Source organism: Merops nubicus, unplaced genomic scaffold (genome assembly GCF_000691845.1).
Source record: "Merops nubicus isolate BGI_N331 unplaced genomic scaffold, ASM69184v1 scaffold18621, whole genome shotgun sequence".
NCBI lineage: Eukaryota > Metazoa > Chordata > Aves > Coraciiformes > Meropidae > Merops > Merops nubicus.
Genome location: NW_008590461.1, coordinates 1 through 20870, shown reverse-complemented (window position 1 = coordinate 20870; position 20870 = coordinate 1). Strand labels below are relative to the sequence as shown.

The window sequence follows — 20870 nt, the reverse complement described above, 5'->3', positions numbered from 1 at the left end:
TGTAAAGAGTGAGCAGACTGTACAGAGAGAGTGAGGAAAACCACAAGACACGTAGGTTTTTGCTTTTATTCTCACTTTAAGGCTGTCTCTTTTCTGGCTTCCAGTAGCTGGTTCTGTCAACAGAAGGACTTGGTATTTACCTTGGTTTGTTCAGCTGGAACAACTGCAAAGTGAGTTTTAACAATTTAAGGTGAATCTACAGTAGTTGAACTTGGTTCTGGTTGGTAAATGAAGCTTTCCAGGATTGTGCTGGCTTTTTGAGACTTTTTCCAAAGCTCTGAGAGCTCGGCTTTCACAGTGAAGGTAAAATTGCACAGCTGAGAACCGGCTCCTCAGAGAACATGAAACTTGGCACTTCCACATCCTTTATTAGGTTTCACAAGGCATTAGCAGGAGAGCTGCTCCGTAGCTGCCAGCAGACCAAAGCAGTTCAGGTCTTTTACTGTCTTACAGAATTAAAAGCTATAGAGGCAAAAGTCCAAGTTCAGGTGGTTTGGTCTCGGTCCATGTTCTCAGGATAAGGTGGTTCTGTGGCTGCAGCTCAGTCACTGGTGTGCTCCTACTCTCTGTTACACTCAACAGCTGGACTCTTTCGCTTGTGTCATCGTAGTGTGTCCACAGGCCAATTTCTGCTCACAAGGTCTAATCTGAGGAGTAATGTTTTGATGTCGTTACCAGCTTGTAACACGCCTGCCTGTATGGTGGTTTTTTCAGCATGGTCTGACCAAACATCCAGTTATTGACAGGTGATGTTGTTGATTTGTGATGAAACTTGACAGGTTTTGTTGACACATTTGTGGCCTACTTGAGGCTTCCGCTGCTTCACCCGCTTTATTATTGTTGTGTTTCATCTTCTGAGGAAAGTTTCTGCCAGATGAAGAATAGTGCAGAACCCATTTCACAGCCATTATATTCTGACTTGAAACTGGTCTCAGAGTTTAAAGAATGAAGCCAAGTATTGGATGGTCACCTGGGGACTCTCTAGTTCTTGTTTCTTTGCTTTTTTTGAAGGAATATAGATTGATTCTTAGCTGTGGGTTACAAAAACGATTGGGAAGAGGGAGCAGCACTGGTTCACGCTCAGTTAGCCGTTACTGGAGAGCTTGCCTGGGCTGGAAGTGAGCTGGTTTTCCTTGTCCGTTGTTTTTCAGAGGGTGAGAAGACGCAGCTGAACGACAACGACGACAACCTGTGTCGGATCTGCATGGACGCCCTCATCGACTGCGTGCTGCTGGAGTGCGGCCACATGGTCACCTGCACCAAGTGCGGCAAGCGCATGAGCGAGTGCCCCATCTGCCGCCAGTACGTGGTGCGGGCCGTGCACGTCTTCAAGTCCTAACCCGAGCCAGGGCCGCCGCCCGGCCGCCCGCCCGGGGTGGCTGTGGGCAGCAGTGGCACGCCCGGGGTGCAGGTCTGCTTCCCGGCCTCCACCAACGAGCGTTTGAACACCGGGACCCAGAGGTTTGGGACCCCCCTTTTTTACAGCGTCCCGGGGCGGGCGGCACCGCGGAGCCTGCGTGTGTACAGCAGCGGCACCGCCCCGCTCAGCCCAGACCCTCGGACTGTCGGAGTCAAACTGTTTACAGCAGTTCTTGCTCTCTTCTGAAGAATATCGGCTGTGCTCGCCGCGTCGGGCACTGGGCAGGGGCCAGGCAGCACCTCTGCTCGCGGCATTAGCACGTTACCTTGTCTACTGCATAAGAAACAACAACTCTATCAGTTGAATATTCAGCTTTTATGTAATTCTAGAATGTAACTGTTGCGACACGGTCCCCGCAACAGTGTAAAATACGGCTGTAGGAAGCACTGCCGTTAACTGCACCTGCACAGCCGCCCCTACGCCACTGACCTCGCGCCCATTGCTTCGTCCTGAGGCTCTCGCTCCACACGTGCTGTCCCGGCTGGTCTGTGGGGATGGACAGAAAGCTGGGGCACAGTGCAGGGCTCTGCCACGCGGCGTCCAAATACCAATTACTAAGTGGTTTTTTTTAGTTTAGGAACAAAGTATTTTTTTAACCAGGGGTATAGTAAACCATATTCTTGTGGTCTTTAATCCACTCATGCCTATTGTAACTATTAATCTTACATGTGATGATTGTATGCCATGTGCCGACAACCTGATGTTACTGTGAAAACTAATCAGGGTCATGAAACTATTTGCTGCTAACATGTGGAATGTACTAACCTTAAAAAGGGAGGGCTTTAGTAAGAAGGGGAAGATGTTATTTGTCTCCTGTTCACAATCTCCTACCGAGGAGCAAGCCACTGTTAACCACAGCTGCCCTTGGCTGAGGGCTGACCTGTGTCACTGTCAGCCCTGGGCCAGCAGCAGAGGCCAGGGGAGCCCTTGGAGCATGAATTTCAGTGGTGCTGGTAGGAGATCTGCGACAGACAGCTTGAAGAAGAGGGGGGCAAGCTCTCATGCTGGGGGGGCCAGGCACCACCATGTTCAAGCTCACAGGAGGTGAGGAAGGGCCTAATCTGTCCTGGATGATTCATCCTCTCAGCAGGGGTGAGCAATGAAGCTGCAGTTTCTCCTTTTCATTTCCCACATGCTAGTGAAGTACCAGAGACAGGGCCCCTGTTCCCTGGGCTGGGCTGCCTGGGAACTCGCCTCTTGCTCCTGCTCTATGTAAAAAAAAATGAAGTTGGTTTGAAAAAGAGAAAGTAGCTCTTCCTCCAAATAAAATACACAGCTTAGAGACACTGCTGGTTATTTTTCAGAAGGGAGCAAACCTCTCAATGGCTTTATTTTTTAGAAGCAACTTTTTAATGGTACTAATTCTTGGAGTCTCTGTTCAGTGGGTAAGCTAATGAAGAAAAACATACCCTCTGTGTTATTTCCATGCTGATCATTAGCCACGCAGGATTAATAAAGATCTGTGATGGGCCTTCTCTGCCTCTGTCTCTTTCTTTCACCATCTGTGGGAGCACTGTTGGTGCTTTAACTTTCTCCTAGATGTGGAAGTGTTCCTCTAGACTCATCTGGGTCTAGCTGAGGCAGAGGTGCCTGTTTTATTCCCTCATCAGTAAAAATGTATGGCAACATTCCAACTCTGAGGCACAGGACAAAGACCAGGTGCTACTTGTAGCTTCTGCTGTTAACCCTGGCATCCACTGGGGCAGGAAACTGTTCCCTGCTCCACACTCCAACCCCCAACGACCCCATGTTGGGACAGAAACCCCCAGAGCCAGCGCCTGTTTTTGTACAATTGTTTATACAAATTCAACAAAGGTAAAACTGCATCAGGAAGGTCTACGAAAACAACACCGTACAACAATGGCACTTATGAATGCAGAATTTTACAATCAGGAAATAACCATGTTATAAACCTTAAATGAGAACTCAACTCACACTTCAAAGAAAGAGAGACTACGTTTGACCATTTATTCTACGGCTGGACTCACTGTATAAATTAATTTTATATTGAGTACAAGAGCTCATGCTACAGAGTGAAACCCTCCTATGTGCAAAAGCTGAAATTGGAATTTTTTTTTTAAAATTTTGAGAAAAAGGTGATTTCTATACAGATAAAAGTGTTTTACTTCAACTATAATTTACACCTTATTTCCACAACATGCTTATGTCACTTCTGAAGTATACAAAGCAGGATATAAACTTCCATTAAAACATGCTTTAAGTTGAAAGTATTAACCTACTTTTCCTGACCTGGGCACATTTGTAGATAGATACTGTCTACGAAGTATAGGTTAAGTTCTCGCCTACCATAAGTAAAGATAAAAATTGGCAATCAAAACCGAAACACTGGTAATGCATTCAAACATTGCATAAATAATTTTTAAACAATTTTTGTACAAAAATAGTTCTGCATAATGTAAGATGTAACAAAACAAAACGTGTTAAGAAGGCAGAAATGCAGTGCGTGGTCCACTTGAATGACACCAACTTCTTTTGTTGTTGTTGTTTCAAGAAATGAAAAGCAGAAATCAAATTTACACTACCAAGCACATGCTGTGGTACTTTAAATAACAGTATTTCTTGGAGATCAGTCGTCTTCCGGGTGTGAACAATTATCACCAGTAACAGTCGCCTTATGAATTTGCATAAGAGCCAGTGCAGGACATCCCAGGTAGACTGAATTAGTGGCACAAGTTGAAATTCTTAACATGGGTAGTTTCATGTTTTTCTCTCCTCAACAAGAGTTGTAAAATCCAATCGCGGTAGTTTCCAATATTCCAAGTTCCCAATTGAAAATAAAATCCCTACGTGTTCTTAGTCCCTTCCCCCCACCCACACCCCCCCTCCAGCCCCAGTATTTACACAGGTCCTTTAACTAACTCAGTTTTTGCAGAAGTTTTTCTTCCACTTGCCCAAACTGAACACTTACGGACATCTCTGCGATGAACTGCTCGCAGCCTTCTTTTGTCACTTGCTTGCAGTACCTCAGGTCGATCTGGCAGATGTTTCCACAACGTTTGAAGTAAGACAGGCACTGGTCAGTAACCTTATTGCAGTCTGGCAGAAAAAAAACCAAACAAACAAAAGGGGGGTGAAATTTAGCAGCCGTGTATCAGTTTGTTCTCCACCCGGAGGACGGTTTATTCTGACTGTGGCAGGTCCTTCTTGCCCCTTCCAGGCTGTGCCCAGCCAGCCCCATCGCCCTTCCCTGACCCCCGGGACTCTGTTGGTGTGACTGATGAGATGAAGCACAGGGCAGAGTGCTGGAGAACGCCCTGTGGAGGATGAGCGAGGTGCAGCCCTGGGCTCCGAGGACAGGCTGGGCAACTGCCTGGTTATTTCCACATCCCCTAGGGGGAACTTGCCCCAGGGGCAGGAGATAAGCTGGGCAAATCCCCTCCCACTCCACAGGTGTTTCACCCAAGCCTAACACCAACAGGCAATTCCCACCCTCCCTCCCCTCCCCTGCGCTTGTGCCGCTTACCCGATAAATTAATTTCTGTTAACGAATCCCGCGTGGTGGTTCCGACCGCGGTCAGCAGGTTAATAGACTGATCTGTCACATGGTTACAGTAACTAAGGTTGAGTTTGGAGAGCAGGGGCATGTGCCTTATGATCAGCCGCAGCGAGGCGTCGGTGATATCCAGGCCGGCCAAGCGCAGCTCCACGATGTTCCGCAGCTTGCTCCGGTTGTCGATCTGACCTGGGAAGCGGAGGCAGCAGGTCACTCCCACGAGCCTCCCCCCGTGCTGCAAACATCTGCAGGTCTACATGAAATGCACTGTGACACACAACACTGCTGCCCTACGTCAACTTCAGACGCTCGTGCCTGTCTGGAGCTTTGGAGGGGACATCAGCAGGGACGCTCGTCTATTTTTGGAACAGGCACGTGGGCAAAGCCACCTCCTGATGTCAAAACAAAAGGGATGAAAGTAACTGCAGGGGCCCAGCGGAATTACGAGTCGGGAATAAGCAGTAGGCTGTGCAGTGCATGCCAGAAAGCAGATCTGATTTGCTCAAAATTTCACCTGAGCTGATATCCGGGCGAATGTGGCATGACCCACAGAACTGCTCCTTCCCTGAACTGGAAGAAAGTGTTTCCATACTCTCTAAAGTACACCCGTTGCAGCCTGAAGAGAAGAAAGTCAGACAGAAAACCGGCACAGTGGCTCAGATGACTGCTCAGCAGCCAGAGAACATCCCTCGTTACCCAGTGGCTTCCAGCCAGGAGGTGTTGCAAGTCACTACTTTGAACACCTCGCGCGTCGGCGAAGCCCCGAACCCCGCCGGGACTGGCGCGGGGGTTTCTGCCCGGTGCCTCCAAGGGGCCTAGCAGCAGAACGTGCCCCAGAGCGGCTGGGGCCGGGCTCCCGAGCTCCTCCCGCCGGTTACCTGGCCGGTTATCTGTGGGCGGCGACAAGAGGTCTCTCATCTGTGCGTCCTTCAGTCCTTCTGCCCACTGCACGTCCAGAGTTCGGAGTAAAGGGCAACTGGAACTACAAAGTGCCGACACTGCTATCCACGAGCACCCTGACAGCAGCAGGTCTCGGAGACCTGCAGATACAGGAGAGGTTGGAGCACGTGACCTACCCAGGGACAACCGCCGCCATCTCCTCCCCGGTGATGCTCTGGCCAACGGTCTGGACCCCCAGGGACCCCGCCAGCTGCCCCCTGCCCAGCTCTCCACCTCTCCCACCGCCGGGAGCTTCCTCACTGCGGGCGAGAGCAGCCCCTTGCCCACCTCCTCTAACCACATCAGCACAGGCACTTTCCACAGCAACCTTGCGTGTTGACAAAGACCTTCCTCCGATTAGTGTACCCAGCACAACAAATAGTCATAACATCACTAATTTTGGGCCCATTTTAACCCACCGATGCTTTGCTCCTACGTATTTAACTCCTCTCCTAGGACACCTGGATCCCTGCAGCCGTTCTGCAGAGATTGTGGTTTAGACACAAACTGGTTTGCTAAATTCAGTGAAGTGGTCAAAAAACATCACTCACCTGGCAGTCTGTTGATAAGCCAGCTCAGCTGCTTTTTAGATATATTTGTCCAGCTAAGATCAAGGGTTACAGGCTGTCTCCTAATAATGCCACTAAGCATAAGTGGAGTGATGGATTTACAATGGTTTAAATCTATTTTGGTCCATAATCTTTTGTCACAGCACCTACCCAAAAAGAAAAAAAAGCCAACAGCACTTAATTTAGCACTTGTTTTGATTTCTGCAAGACTTCAAAAGGTGTCATTGAACAGTAGGGAAAACTACAGCATTTAACTGAAAACAGCAAAAAAAAAGGCTGAGTGACGTGAAGATAAGCACCCCACACGATGGTATGGAGGTTGGAATAGGGAAAACTACAGCATTTAACTGAAAACAGCAAAAAAAAGGCTGAGTGACGTGAAGATAAGCACAACCCCACACGATGGTATGCAGGTTGGAAGTTTCTCCATCAAATCCATCATGCAATAAAGCATGGAATTATTTCCACAGAAATGCAAGTGTCAATAGCTTCTGATCCCATTTTAAGTCACCGTGGCAGCTACTGAAATCCACTTTCTTGCCAGCAGACAAGCCACACCCTCTTGCTCACCTTTTGAATATAAAGACTGGTTTGAAATATTACTGTCCTGGTTTCCCCTGCACTTTTCCTACTTAAAACCAGTGAATTTTGTAAAACAGTTCCCCCCATTCCTGTTCTGTGTGTTCATGGTATTCCCAGCTACTGGGCTTATGCGTTTTCACGCTCTCTTTATGGTTCTCTAAAGGCAACAAGCAAGCAGTCCTAACAAGTGGGAAAGATGCAGCATTTTCCTTTTTTTTTCCCCCTTCCATTGGAAAATACTGCACTGAGCGGGAAAGGCATTTACTGCCTTTCTGTGGCACCAAGAAGCCCAAGGAGGAGACACTCCACACACATCTTCCTGCAGCAAATCACCAAGCTCTCAACCTTTCTGTCATTTACCCCGTTCGTTACCAGGCTCTGCCAGAAAGGAGCCCCTGTCAGCCTGTCCATCTGTGTGCACATTACAGCTGGATCCGAGGTGACAGCCAACAGGAGGAGACTTTACTCCCAGTTCAGTGAAACAGACAAATCTGTCCACTGATGGTTCCTGCTGCTGTAGTCACTGATGGTGTCAGCGTTCACACCCCACTGCACCGAGTGGATACACTGAGTAAATCCAGAGCAGGAAGGATTCCTCCCCCAGCTCTGCTGGTATGGGACACAGCGAACGGGATCACTCTCCACGTCCCCTCTGCAGGGAAACAATCAGCAGGGCCCTGCCCAGAACACCCAGGCACTGGGAGATCTTCACTGTATCTCAACAGATACTTAACAGCAGAGCTGAGCAAACAACTGCATTAGCAGTCAGCAGCTCCTGGGGCAGAATGACACCAAGACTTCGCATGACCTAGACTGGCTGTTCCAGCAGGGAAGAACATTGTAGTGTCTGCCTGTCTACGAACAGGCTGCTCTGTGGCGCTACAGCCCGGGCTGGCAAAAAAAGAAGCTCACACACACACACACTCACACACACACACTTCCCACCAGAAACACTGGGAACTGCTGTTTCTGAGAAAGCACTAGAAGACATGCTGCTCCTCCAGACACTGCTGGTCACCCTTTCTCTGTGGGCTCAACACTTTCAGTGCCAACCCACACACCTCTGTCACCCACTTCCCTTCGAGTCCATCCCACCACGCGTCAGACCCACCTCGGTCTCCCGCCCTCCTTACCATCTGTTCCAGGTCTTGCAAACTCTCATACAGATGCACAAGTCTCTATGACTGAGGTAGCTAAAGACAGCCATCCAGACTTCCCTCTGCATCACGTGGGCTGCCCCGTCATCCAGGGGGAGTGAGTCCGGAGGGGGGCTGATGGGGGGCGGCCGGATAACGTGCCGCTCCATCTGGATGCATTTGGGAGGAGAGAGCGAGGGCGGGGGCCGGGCGATCCCCCGGGGCGTGCTCCGCAGGCTGGGGATGAGCTGGTGCCTCAGCTCCCGGGGAGTCCCGTTCAACCCTTTGCTGAACCTATGGAGTCTCTCGCTGTTGTTCAAAGCGCGCTTGGGCTCCTCGTTCTCGCTCTCAGGTTCAGATTTGATGGGTTGGTGATTCTCATTGGCAAGGCTGTTCTCGGTTTTTTGGATCTCCTGGTTAAGCTCCTTGCTGAGCTCCTTGCTCAGTTCCTTATTGGGAAGCCGCCTTTTCCTCCTCATCTTAAACTTCTTCTTGTCCCTGGGCTCGGTGCCCTCCGTGCTGGGGCCCGCGGTGGGCGAGCTGGACCGCGACTGGTCGCTGTCCTTGGACCTGGGAGGTGCTTCTGGCAGGTCATCCTCGGGCTCCTGCTTCAGGCGCCGCAGGGGTTTGATCATGGCAGTTCGGTCATCTGGAGCCTTCCACGATCGCCGCTGAAAAGGAAGAGACAAGGGCTGACTGCTGGAGCGAGAGCGGGCTGGGCAAGGCTTCGCATGCTGATGCTCCACACAGGCAGCCCTGCCCGGGGGTGTCGGGCCGCCCGCCAGCGCCGGGCCCCACCCCGCCGAGCACAGGGGCACACTCATCGGCCAAAGGTATCGAGTTCAAGTGCCACCATGGATGAGGAGTCCAGCTATTGGCTCCCCGGACTCAGACAGTGACAAATGCATTTACCCACCATGCAAAATCCTGCAGATTTAAGGGCCTTACTCATTACACAGTGGATAATATACATACAGAAGATAAGCAGCACACTATCGACACCTTTTCCCCAGCAGGCCAGAATAAACCCGGCCTGGGACACGTTCCCTGGGTAAAGCACCCACTTCAAACACGGGCTGACATGCACTCATGCCCAGCAGCCAAAAGGCTGATTTCTGAAACCTCAATTGCTTCGTGCGGCCGTGGCCCTCGCTGCTGGACGCTCACAGCCTCACCACGTTGGACTTTAGCTGCTCCTTGACATCCTGCTGAGCTCTGCTTGTCCTCTCCAGATTCCCCCACCTCTGGTGCATGCAGGACAGGGGGTGTCTGACAGTCTGACACCACCTCCAGCACGACACAGGCTGACAGGGGTCAGCTGGCACCTCCTCCCCTGCCCCGGCCGCTGCTCACGACGGCAAACTGCTCTTCCCTTGCTCACCTTCACCAAATCTCTCTTCAACATGCACCAGACAGAAGTGTAAGAGACGTACAAACTAAGACCAGGGAAGACTTCAAGTCTAATCTGATCACTACAAGCAAGAAGGAAGCCACCGACTGTTAAAATGAAACAGCTCTAATAAGAAGAGATCTGGACTGGCAAGAAAAGGTGAACTGCTGTGAACACACTTCTATCAGGAGGTCTATGCTTTCACAATAACCTAATTGGATCAAGTTGGTGGATGTGTTCCTATGCTTCAGACTGCAGTGCAGAGAAAGCTGATCACCCTGTCTTTAAATTAACATATTATAAAGGGAGAGGTCACAGCAAGTTAATGACAGGTTAGAATTAAAAAATTATGACATCAGACTACTGGCAGCTTGCAGCATCCTTCACACAGAGTGCTTAGTTTGGAGGTATCTGGCTTCTGTTATTGAGCTACTGTGAGAGGTAATCACAGCTCACATGGCAGGTCACCCCCAGGAGTCAGTGGGGGACCCCAGGGAGGTGCTGTGGGGCAGGGGGAAAGATTCAGCCACACGGGAAGAGGGAAACACCAGTACACAAACAGGGTTTTGTCCCGTGGCTCATCAGAACACAGCTTGCTGCTGTATTTCAATATGGGGCATCAAAACAGAAAATCTAATACTGGACGCTGCAGCTACACTGTCCTGGAGGGTGAAGATTTCCATGAGAGATATTCTGTAATTTCAAGATGTAAATGGGATAATAAAACCACCTGCAGTGATACAAGGACATGACTGATAGAGAAACTGGCTCACCATTCAGCTCACGTGAGGAGAAGGGATTAAAAGGGATTGAGAACACATCTATTAAAGTGGCAAAGTACCTTCTTCCTGAAGAGTTTGTCTTCTTTTCCAAGTTTTAGCTGTTGGAAGAAAGAAAAGTAAAAACCCCAAACCATGACATTCGCTGTGCTGTCTGATGAAGGTTTGGTGATCCACAGTGATCTCCTCACACGTTGTGTGTGGGGCTTTCATGGAGCAATTCATGCTATCCATCAACACTGCAGCGAGTCCAAAGGGATGGGAAGAGGAAAGTGTGGCCAGAAAGGAGAGTTGCATGAACTGGAAGGGTGGATTTTGCTCTCTCGCTCCACCAAAGCAACCCCAACCCTGTACTGCAGTGTTCCCACCACCAAGCCTCACAGGGCAGACCAACTGTCACTCCTTGGGAGCTGCACATGCAACAAAACCAGCCACTGATTCTGATTTTAAAGCCATCAGCCATTAACTCATGAGACGCGTTAAACCTGGGTCCTCATTTCTACCTCTGTAAACCAGCATTTCTGAATATCCCAAGCATTGTATTTCACAATCCACTTGACACTTCAGAGCGCCCCTGCCTGGCCCAAGAGCTCCCACTGTCTACAGCACTGCTGTGGGCAGCTCCTCCCCTCTGCAGGCTGCAGAAGGTGTCAGTTCTAAAGGTCCTTGGAAGGGTTAGAGTGCTCTACATCCCTGGATCAGCCACAAAACCAGCTGCTACACGCCACCAAGTGGAGAGAGATGAAAAAGTTTCCATTCAGAACTGATCCTCCTTGTTCCTTACTCCAAGCGTCTTGTAAAGACTTTTCAGTTAAAGTGGGTTCTCCCGTATTTTGAATAAACCACCAGCCACAGCCCAGTGCTCTTGGCCTCTGAACACCAACCCAAGCATCACTGTTCAAACTACTGTCCTGTTAGACTAGCAGTTTTCAGAAAGGGAGGCAAAACATCGCCGCTGCTTTTGTAACAATCTGGGTTTGCAAGATGAGCTATAAGCCAGAAGGCAAAGACATCAGCCCCAACCAGCCCACGCCCATCTGTGTAAGCCCATGAGAAGAGTGCCTCGCCATACCCGCTTCCTCATCGTGGGTTCCTGGGGCTTCTCGAATTTCCTTTTCCTCCACAGATGCACTTCGTCTGACTTTCTCCTCAGTATTGAGTCCACTTGAGCCTTTTTGGAATGTTCCTCCGATTTCCGCCTGGGAGTCTCTTCGCAGTCCCCTTTCCGCTTGGCAGCGTCCGTCACCTCCTTATTGTCTCTGTTCATTTTCTGCTCCTTCAGCAGCGAGCCCGGGAGGTTTGACGCGTATTTGAACCCTGGTCCGCGCTTTTGCTTGTACGCCAAAGAGACACAAAACACAAACAAACTTTATACCTTAGGCCTTTTCCCGGCTCTTTACCCAAGTTCCCTCCAAGGCTCCAACCTTAGCAGATTGATCACTTTGTAAGAGACTAAAGGAGTAAAGCAGTTTTAACCCTCATGAAGTTATTTAACTACACACATGCAAGCCTCTGTCTCCGTTTGCAAAGAAATAATGTTTCAGTGATTCCAACAGACACTTCAGGCTATGCATAATTGCTTCTGGATTTTTTATTTTTTTAAAACAAAGTATTTTCACCTTAAAAATTACCATGCACAGAACTAATCTGAATATTACCCAGGTTCAAGTGTTGGTACATGGAACAAAACTACGGAAATCATTAAAGAGCTGAAAGCCATCAGCTTATTTCCATCCACTCAACTGAATTAAGAACGAAATCACAAGCTGGTATCAGGCAAAATTACACCTACAAGCCTGAGGGAATGATTGAGAGCTTGTATTTCATTCCAGCACCACTTTTTCCCATTAAACTCACTTTTCCAGTTTTCCCTGCATGGTTGCACTTTGGACACTCCCAGCAGTTCGGCAGCTCATCGTTCACCACACCATCCGATTCCTTCACCTGGTCAAAGAGAGGCACAGCTCAGTTCACAACCCTGCTGCAGGAAGCTGCACAAGTCCACAGGTAGATCATTTGGAGGCTTTTCAAACAGCTCGTGATTTTCTCTGACTGCTGCCCTCCCAAGGGCTGCAGAAAAGAAACCCACATCACCAGAGGTGCTGCACCAACATGCTGGTACTGAGCAAGCCCTCGGTCCTGCACAATTAACCTGATGATGATGTCAACAGAGGAGGAAAGCGTGCTGGTCAAATTGGTATTTGACAAAGAGTTCAGGTCTGGGCTTCTTATGAAGGTCAGCAACAATCCCACTTAACAGAGGGCACACTCTGCTCTCACAAAAAATAACAGAACAACAAAACCCACCCCAATAAACCAAAATAACCCTCTCCAAACCACAGGACTGTGATCATGCCTTCTCCAAATGTCCTTCCAAACCACTTATCTGCAAAGCTCAGTCCTGTCCTGTCCCTTGCAGCGGGAGGCACAGTCTGATCTTTTAATAGGAAGGGATTTTTCTCACACACATTCTCACATACATTAATACTGGCCAGCATTTTTAGAAGCAAATCACCCTGCACTGTAATCAAGTGCTCCTTAAAATATTTTTCTCTATGGATCAGAACTAGCAGTCCCATGCCTCCAGCCCTCAAGCCTGTGTGCCAGTAAAAACGATGGTTGCCAAGTCAGCTAGAGAAGGGGCTCCTTTGTTCAGAAGACTGGACACACGAGGGTGTTTTTAAGGTTTCTCACACCCACAGTTACCCCGCCTAAAGGGAAAGAAATGGTCACGGCTCCACCACCCCGGAGAGACTGGGACACTGCTTTTGGGAAGAGGAGATGCACACTCGGTGTTCTTACACTACAGTAAAGGCAGAGTCCTGCCCTAGGTTCTGAATTTCCATATTGGAGCTCACATGAGCTTCCAACCAAGAGAGAGTGTTTCAGAAAAGACATTTCTGTGAATGAAACTGAAGATGAAAAGTGGAACTAGGCTAAAAACACCCTCCACATGAGCATACGCTCACTGACGGCTCATTGACATTTAAGGGTTTAGTGATATATTCAGAAAAAAAGCCTTGGGCAGGGGGGAAGAAAGATCCATTTATTGCTATTGTAGACAACAAAACCATGCTACTGTCAAGCCAAATAGCTGGGCACTGGCATCAGCAGCGCAGTAGCAGGAGACTGCTGCTGAAACAGGCAGGGGCAGAGATCTGCAGCTTTTTCATGTTTCTGAAACACTTCCTCCTCCCCTCCCAGCTCAGTAAAAATTCACTAGCTGGGCAGCAGCAAGCCCCTGGTTTTAAGGGAACTGCTTCCTCCAGTCCCTGAGCCAGACAGCAGCCAGTCTAGTTTCACCATCTAGCCAGAGTGATGACATGTCAGTCTCAGCGAGTCTCCTGGAGTTAATAAATGAGTAAATGAAGTGGGCAGAATTTAAATACTGGTTTTATCACAACTGTACGCCTTTGAACCTTCTTTCCCATGGTAGGTGTAAGATACTCCAGGAGTTGTTGTATACATCTCTGCCTCAGGGGAACAATTCCTGGCCTGAGCCCAAGCTGGGAACAAGTTACTTCCCGCACTGAATATAGAACAAACGCTACTGAAGGGAAAGCATTAGAGCTCTGTCCCTTCTGTGAAGTTTAAGGAACTGAACAGATGTGAGGAACTGCAAGCAAACTAATTAGACACACACAAGCCTGCCACTGAATCTGTCCCAAGCCTTTCAGGCTGGGTGGGAGCCAGTCCTGAGTGTTTGCTACCAACAGCAGGTGGGTGTCTGAGCCACAGAGAGAGGCGTCTTCAGAAATGGACCTGCAGCACAAGGGCAGCAACTCAGAAAGTCTAAACATGAGACTACACTACTGTGAAGTCTTCTTGTTAGGGAATATGGAGACCCCAGGATGCTGATCTGACTCTGCTGAGCGAGAGCCATGAATCCTGGCAGTGCCAAGACTAAAACAACACAGGCAGCGAGACGCTGAAGCCACGAGCAGCAGTGCAGCTGGGCTGGAAAAGGTCTTTGTATTTCTGTGGTTCTGACCAGGCACCTAAATATTCACCTCTTCCACCATGATTACTGTAGCCAGTGAAGATGAAAAAGAACAGGCTCCATCTGGGGAAAAGGAACCCTTTCTCCTTATGGAAACAGCATCAGATACTGCACTCACTCACATGTGCTAACTGGTGTTACCAGCAGTTTGAGATGTAGCAAGAAAAATTCCTCAGTATTGGTTCAACTCAAACACTCTGCAACAACAAAAGGCAATATTCCTCCCAAACTCTCACCAGCTCCCTCTGGAAACAATGCCACGCTTGCTGAACGCTTGCCAAGATCGTTTTCCTAAGAAACTCTTCAGCAAAATGAGCACTTGTGTTGGTATTGGTACTTTCAAGGAAAGAAGCATGTCAGAAACTTCCTGTGACACTTTTCAGCATTTGGGACATTCTGGCTGGCAGTGTGGCTCTGACAAGCACCTAACGTGCTCTGGAACCCTGGGCTCCCCCAGCAAGAGGCACCTACCGAAGCCCCTCAAAGCTGCCAGGGTGTCAGAGGCTGATGCACCCGAGCTACCCTTAATCTCCTCAAAGATGTCATCCCCTGATACCACTTCTGCATGGAGAAAACCCACCACAAGCCCGTACGGCCAAACCTGGAAGCTGGAAGAAGATGGACTTCCAAGCAGGGACAACCTGCCCTGGAGTACAAATCAGCCACTGCACGTGCCAAACTACCCCACAAGCTTTGGAGATGTGTCTTGGAGGGAACTTGCTCCACAGGGGAATAAGCCAGGAAAGGACATTCCTCCCTCCACTGATCCAGTTTGTTCCAGTCTCCCCCAAAAGAACCTTGGCCAGACATTTAACTGGAGGTGAGACAGTTCACATCTATGGCTGGCTGTTTATGGAGCAGGCCAGGAAGGGACTTTCTCTTGGTGGACAGTGAAGCAGCTGCCCTGGGGCCATGTCTGTATTCAAAGGCACTTCCCACAAGGACTATTTATGGCCTCCATCCTCTGGGCTTAAGTCCTTGTCAAGGGCTTGAGCAACATGTAAACATGGCAACAGATTTTTGTCTCACGGAAAATCACAAAACCCTGGGAATTAAGAGCAAGGAGGGATCCAAGGAACAGGCTCCATTTTCTTTTTGCTGTTCTGAGCATAGTCTCATCTTGCCTTCCAAGACTATTCTGAAATCCTAGCAGTGACCTTCTGTCTCAGTAAATAAACAGTACCAGTTACACCAGCACTTCAGCTCAACAGAAGCATTGAGAAATTAAAACACAAGGCACACTGCAAATCTCCCACTGCTTAATTTTCAGAAATACCCAAAGCAACACTGTTCCTAGTTACCAAAACAGCACTCAGAACACCACACATGCATAAAAGAACAAACAGCACTTGCTTGATTTCACAGATCTGACCCACATCCTGTGCAACTAATTCCAAATGTGGTATGGGGAGAGGAAACCATACTTGAACTGCCACTAGACAACAATTGTGTCCTCTGGACTCAGCCACAAAGTGTCACTGACACGGCAAAGCGAGAGGCAGAGGAGTGCAGGGCACTCTCAGGGAGGACTGCAACAGCAAAGCAGCAGCTAGAAGCCAAAACTGAGATACCTCTGAAAACGAGCAGCTCCTTCTCTTGCTTCATCAGCCCCTGAAAGGCTTGTTTTAAGCAGAGCCAAGCAAGCAAAGCTCCCTTTCAGAGCCATCTGTGGCAGGAGCTGTGAGCACCAGTTTCATGAATCAGGGAGACAGCCACAGTTCTGGTTTGCCAGCCACCTACTTTCTGCTCTAATAAATGACACGCACAGAGCTCGGTGCCATGCTATCAACAGTGCAAGAAAAATGAAAAGGCCAGGGGAGCACCACCCTGGGCCTGCATAAGGGACATACCTCTCCCTGAAGGGGATCCCAAAAGGGCCAAAAGCTTCTTTCTGGGGCATGGTGTGTCAGAATACATTTGCTTTGGCAAATCACTCTAACCATAAACAAATCAGCAACAGGAAATGGCTGATCAGCTGAAGCAAACCAGCTCTGGAGAAAGGAGGCTTCTCAATGCTAATATGCAAAGATCTGCCCAAAATGACACTTTTGTTACCATTGAAGAATATAGCTGCTCCAGGACTGGAGTCAGCCAAGGGTGAGGACTGCTGCAGCCCAAAACTTGCTCAGTTGGCTCTCTAGAGCTCCAATCTTTCTACTGCACCATTTGCTCATAGCATTTTTAAAGCTAGCTGCCTGGCACATCTGTGCCTGGACAAACACAGACAGCACACAGCTCATTTGTACTGTGTGGGACACAGGAAGGAGCTACTGATCCAGGGACCAACTCATCCAAAGATACAGGCAGATCCTCATCCTCTTGAGCTTCCTGTCCCAACCGAAACTCCTCACTTCCTTAAACAAGACGTGAAAAAGAAAGAAAGAAAAACAAAACAAAAAATCCCCACCCTGCAAGACATTTGCATGCACATACTTTTCGGAGGCTGTCCAAAGGAAGAGTCTCTGCTTACACCAGAGGAGCCTGCCAGCCAGCCAGGTCTGCACGAGCCACAGCTCCCACCCTGCTCCCCACACCGACTCTTCCGTCTTCGGAATCGTCGCCCAGCAAAGTGTGACACTTCCCAGCTCCTGCACACTGCTTTACACACGGGGTAACTCACCCCACTGCTGTTTCCAACCCGTATCACAACCTTGTACTCACCTTAAGGCATCCTGGGTGTATGATTTCATTACAAATGGAGCATTCCATTAGCATGAGATTAAACTTGCTCTCCTCCTCTTCCACAGTGTCTTCTTTCCCAGCTTCTCCACACACCAGACACACAGCAGTATGAGGCAACACCGGCTGTTTACACACATCAGAAAGAAGTCTTGATCAGGACACGGAAGACACAGGGAAACAGAAGAACTCAATGTGCATTGACAGCATCCTCATTTCAAAGAGGAGATAAATGGGGATTAATCGTGCAAACTGCTGAAGGCTTCAGCCCAGCAGGGCAACAAAGGCAAGAAAAACTGGTAACAACCAGGGCTGGGTACGTAGACCAAGCATCACAAGACATGTTTAATGGAATTAAAGAGCCCTCCCTGTAACAACACAGATTCATGGGGCATCCCAAGGGTGGATGAAATTTCCCTTGAATCTGCGAGCCGACACAGCCATTGGCATGGACAACTGGAGGGGAAGGCAGCCACCTAGAACATCACTATTCACATCCATTAAGGTTCACAATCAGAGTAGCAATTTGGCAGCTCCCCTATTGTACAAGCAGGGCAGACAGATGTTATGGGACCCAATCCAGGTCTCACAGCAAGCCCACAACAGAACCAAGAGCAGACCTCTTCCTGACTGTCTATTATCCTAGGGCCCTGCTCCCAACCTCAGCATGGCAAAAAACACTGCTTAGGCACTTAAAGAACTCCTCTCCTGCAAGTGACACAAGTGAGAAGCACACTGATTTTCCTTGTCTTTTGCTGAGGCAGAAAGGGAACTGCAGCATCTCACGTATCTGTCACCCGTGTCAAAGCACTGAACGCCAGTCTAATTAAAAGCCACCTTTGTGCTACTAAGTAACAAACTTCTGGGTTGTGGCAATAAGATATAAGCCTCATTACAGGAAAGAAAAGGAAGACCCTTGTAAGAAGCTGGCTGTAAAGTGAAATGCAATTGATTAGGTTGCAAGTCCTTAAGTATTGAGCAGCCAGAGGCAGAGATGTGGTTTATCACAGCAAGGATCTCTCATGGCTGGAGTGAATGAAGTCTGTAAGAGGATACCTGCACACCAACCAAATCTATGCAGCAGCAGTGCATTCACTGGCAAGTTTGAGACAGGTGAAAACCTAGAGTAAGCCAGAGAGTGCAGGGTGCTGCCCCACACACCAACATCTGACATGCACTATGGCAACACCTTCCTGCTTTCTCATCCAGCACTTACCCATGTTCCATTTTAAAAGCATTTTGCAAATGCTGTTTAATTTCCAACCCTTCCTCCAAGCACAGAATCAGAATCCCCAGGATCCCATTCCACCAGCAGGAAAACCAGAGAAAAGCTAAGCTGTCTGGAGCCCTAAGAGCTCTGTATGCTTGTTTTGCCCCATCTCCCACACAGGTATTTCTATCCACACCCAAGAAGAAACACCCCAGGAGCAGTACAATTTTTCTTGCTGGGAGTGAGGATGTCTAGGTAATCTCTGTGCCCCAACTAGCTCTACCCCACTGATGGGCTGGGAAACAGCCCTGCTGTCTCTACTTGCCCTCCCAGCTCAGAGCCCCACACTCCCTTCACTCCTATTCAACACAGCATAAAGTTTCCCAGGCACTCCTGTTCTCTTCCTTGATTGAACTAGTGATGCAGAGGAGTTTCCTGTTCTCTCATCAGCAGTACAGGCTCTCTCAAGGCTTCCAAGTTTAATGAAAGTCTGGGTCTAGTTAATATTGTCAACGTTATTAACTAGAGGAAAGCACAATCCCAGAACTGTAGGGATCATTACTTCCACAGAGCCTTGCTTCAGTGTTTTGGGCTTTTTCTGGCTGGAAGCTGTTGAATAGGTACCACAATATATTACTACTGTAATTGCTGGAGAACATAATGAACAAGAGTAAAGACAACAGGATTGCTTACAGTAATGTAAAGCACCCTTAAAAGTTACAACAGTTCAACTTGCAACTGTTCTATACTTTTGCTGCTCTAAGGAAGTCTGTAGCATTCCCTGTTACTTACACCAAGGAGGACTTAAGAAGGGCAGAGCTGACTAGTTAAATACATGCAAGGGTGAGAAAAGGAATCAGTCCCCCAACTACCAAGCCCTGTGCTCTAACCACAGCTTCTGGGTATAGAACTGCAGATAATAAGAAGGAAATTACTTCTTCATTAGAAGAGAGGAGATGAGAGGATGACTACGTTCAGCCAGAAGAGAACCCAGTTCATCTCCTGAAGAAGGCTCAGCCTGTGCTATCAAGAGTGAAACAGCTTAGTATGAAAGTTTCCTTCATCAGTCAGGACAAGAAAGCACACTGCAGCCTTAATTTAATCCCACCACTAAAAAGGCAGCACGGTTTCGCTATTTCTTCCCCCTGGAGAATAATAAATTCTTCATCCATGCTGTTCAATTCATGCCACACTCCAGGAAATCAAGTGTTCAAAGAAAAGACACTTGAGCTGCAAAAGCACTCTGCGGAAAGGTGGATATTCTATGTACTTTACTTAAAGATCCAGCAGAGCTGAATCCAATCCTCTGTGTCAAGAACAGTGCATGGCTTAGAACAGGACGTGGAGTGACCTACCAGGAGCAACTACTGGAAACCTTAAGTGCTTATCAGTTTTTTATCAGACTAAGTCATTTAACGCCTGCACTTCAGTTTCCTCATCAGAATTAAAGAAAAAAAGAAACACCACCCAACCCTCAGCAAAAACAACTGTAAGAAGAGTTAAGAGAGGAATCAGTGTAGATGTGGTGATATTTCAGTTATGAATAAACAACATTCCTTTCCTTAAAAAAAAACACCCAACCAATAGAAAACCAACCCTTAACAACAGCATAAACAAGACCTTCCAAAGAATTAAGATAAAAGCTAAAGCTAATGGGGGTACCGCAGGCATAAGACCAGAGGAGAAGCTCCACAACAGTCAGTATGAAAGCAACGGATTCAAAAGCAGCTTCAACAACTTAATGGAAGATTAATCTGTCAATACTTGTTAAACACAAAGCTATCACTTATGACTCAAGAAGCTTCCAAGCAATGTATCACAGGAGCCCAGGAAACCCTCTCTGACTGCCTGCCTTTGCCATTCTGATGCTCATCCCCCAGCAGCCATTTCCAGTCCCTAAGAAGACAAGGCTCTGGCTTGATGGCTCTTTGGCTCACCTGGAGCAGACTCTTCTCTATATGTCTAGGTAAGAGCAAACAAATTGAAATTCAGATCTCAAGTAGCCTGAGGCTGGAGTCACCAATGCCAAAATCTTGGAGGATGCCAGTCAAAGATTTCTCTATAACCTAATTTGGTTAAGTAGTGAAGATGGTAAAGACTTGGAAGGAAGCTTTTCTCAGGAAATTCACAGATCCAAAACAAACAGTCCTCTTCTCCCTTTGAATCAGAACTTCCCACTCTCTCCCCTTCTCCCCCAAACCCCAGAATTTCAGTGTGATTTAAGTGCCAATTTCCATTTACTGATGACCTCCACTTCTCTATTACTGAGCACGAGAGCTCTGCGCTATTAAGTTTTAGTGGCATTCTGGTTTAAGATTTGGGGAGGATGAAGTGATGGGAAGAAGGAGCCTGAACTGAGCGGGCAGGGATGACGCTGTTTTGCTAGATGCACTTTACTCAGAGCACTATTACTCTCCTTGAGGACTACTCAGAGTTGTCAATCCCACACCTCATCAGCAGGAGACAGAGAGAGGGGAAAGCGCTCTCGGAAGGCGCCTCGGGGCCAGGCACACTTACTGCGATGCACTGCCTCATAATGCAGGACTGCTTCATCCTGCCGGGCCCCCCGAACTTCTTCATGTCCTTGCAGAAGTGGCACTCTCCGCACTCGGTCCGCAGGCAGGCCTCGCACTTGCGGCATCGCGTCCTCCT

The 20870-nt window shown here is 48.4% G+C and overlaps 2 protein-coding genes across 2 annotated transcripts in view; one reads left to right on the top strand and one right to left on the bottom strand.

Moving 5' to 3' along the window:
- RNF34 (ring finger protein 34, E3 ubiquitin protein ligase) overlaps positions 1-1339 on the top strand; it is a gene marked incomplete at its 5' end in the record, with an annotated part of 2207 nt that extends 868 nt beyond the window's left edge. The window contains 2 exons of the mRNA XM_008949958.1: positions 4-51; positions 1152-1339. Coding sequence (XP_008948206.1) covers positions 4-51; positions 1152-1339 — 236 coding nt within the window. The remainder of the gene's footprint in view (positions 1-3; positions 52-1151) is intronic.
- A 1862-nt stretch (positions 1340-3201) lies between these two features.
- KDM2B (lysine (K)-specific demethylase 2B) lies at positions 3202-20864 on the bottom strand. Its single transcript, XM_008949957.1, has 10 exons — positions 20736-20864; positions 16991-17134; positions 12187-12273; positions 11402-11662; positions 10392-10430; positions 8158-8831; positions 6425-6588; positions 5813-5974; positions 4905-5123; positions 3202-4477 (listed from the first exon to the last, which is right to left on the bottom strand). The coding sequence occupies exons 1-10, from the start codon at positions 20796-20798 to the stop codon at positions 4296-4298; spliced, it is 1995 nt and encodes a 664-aa protein (XP_008948205.1). The 5' UTR covers positions 20799-20864; the 3' UTR covers positions 3202-4295.
- Positions 20865-20870: the final 6 nt, after the last annotated feature.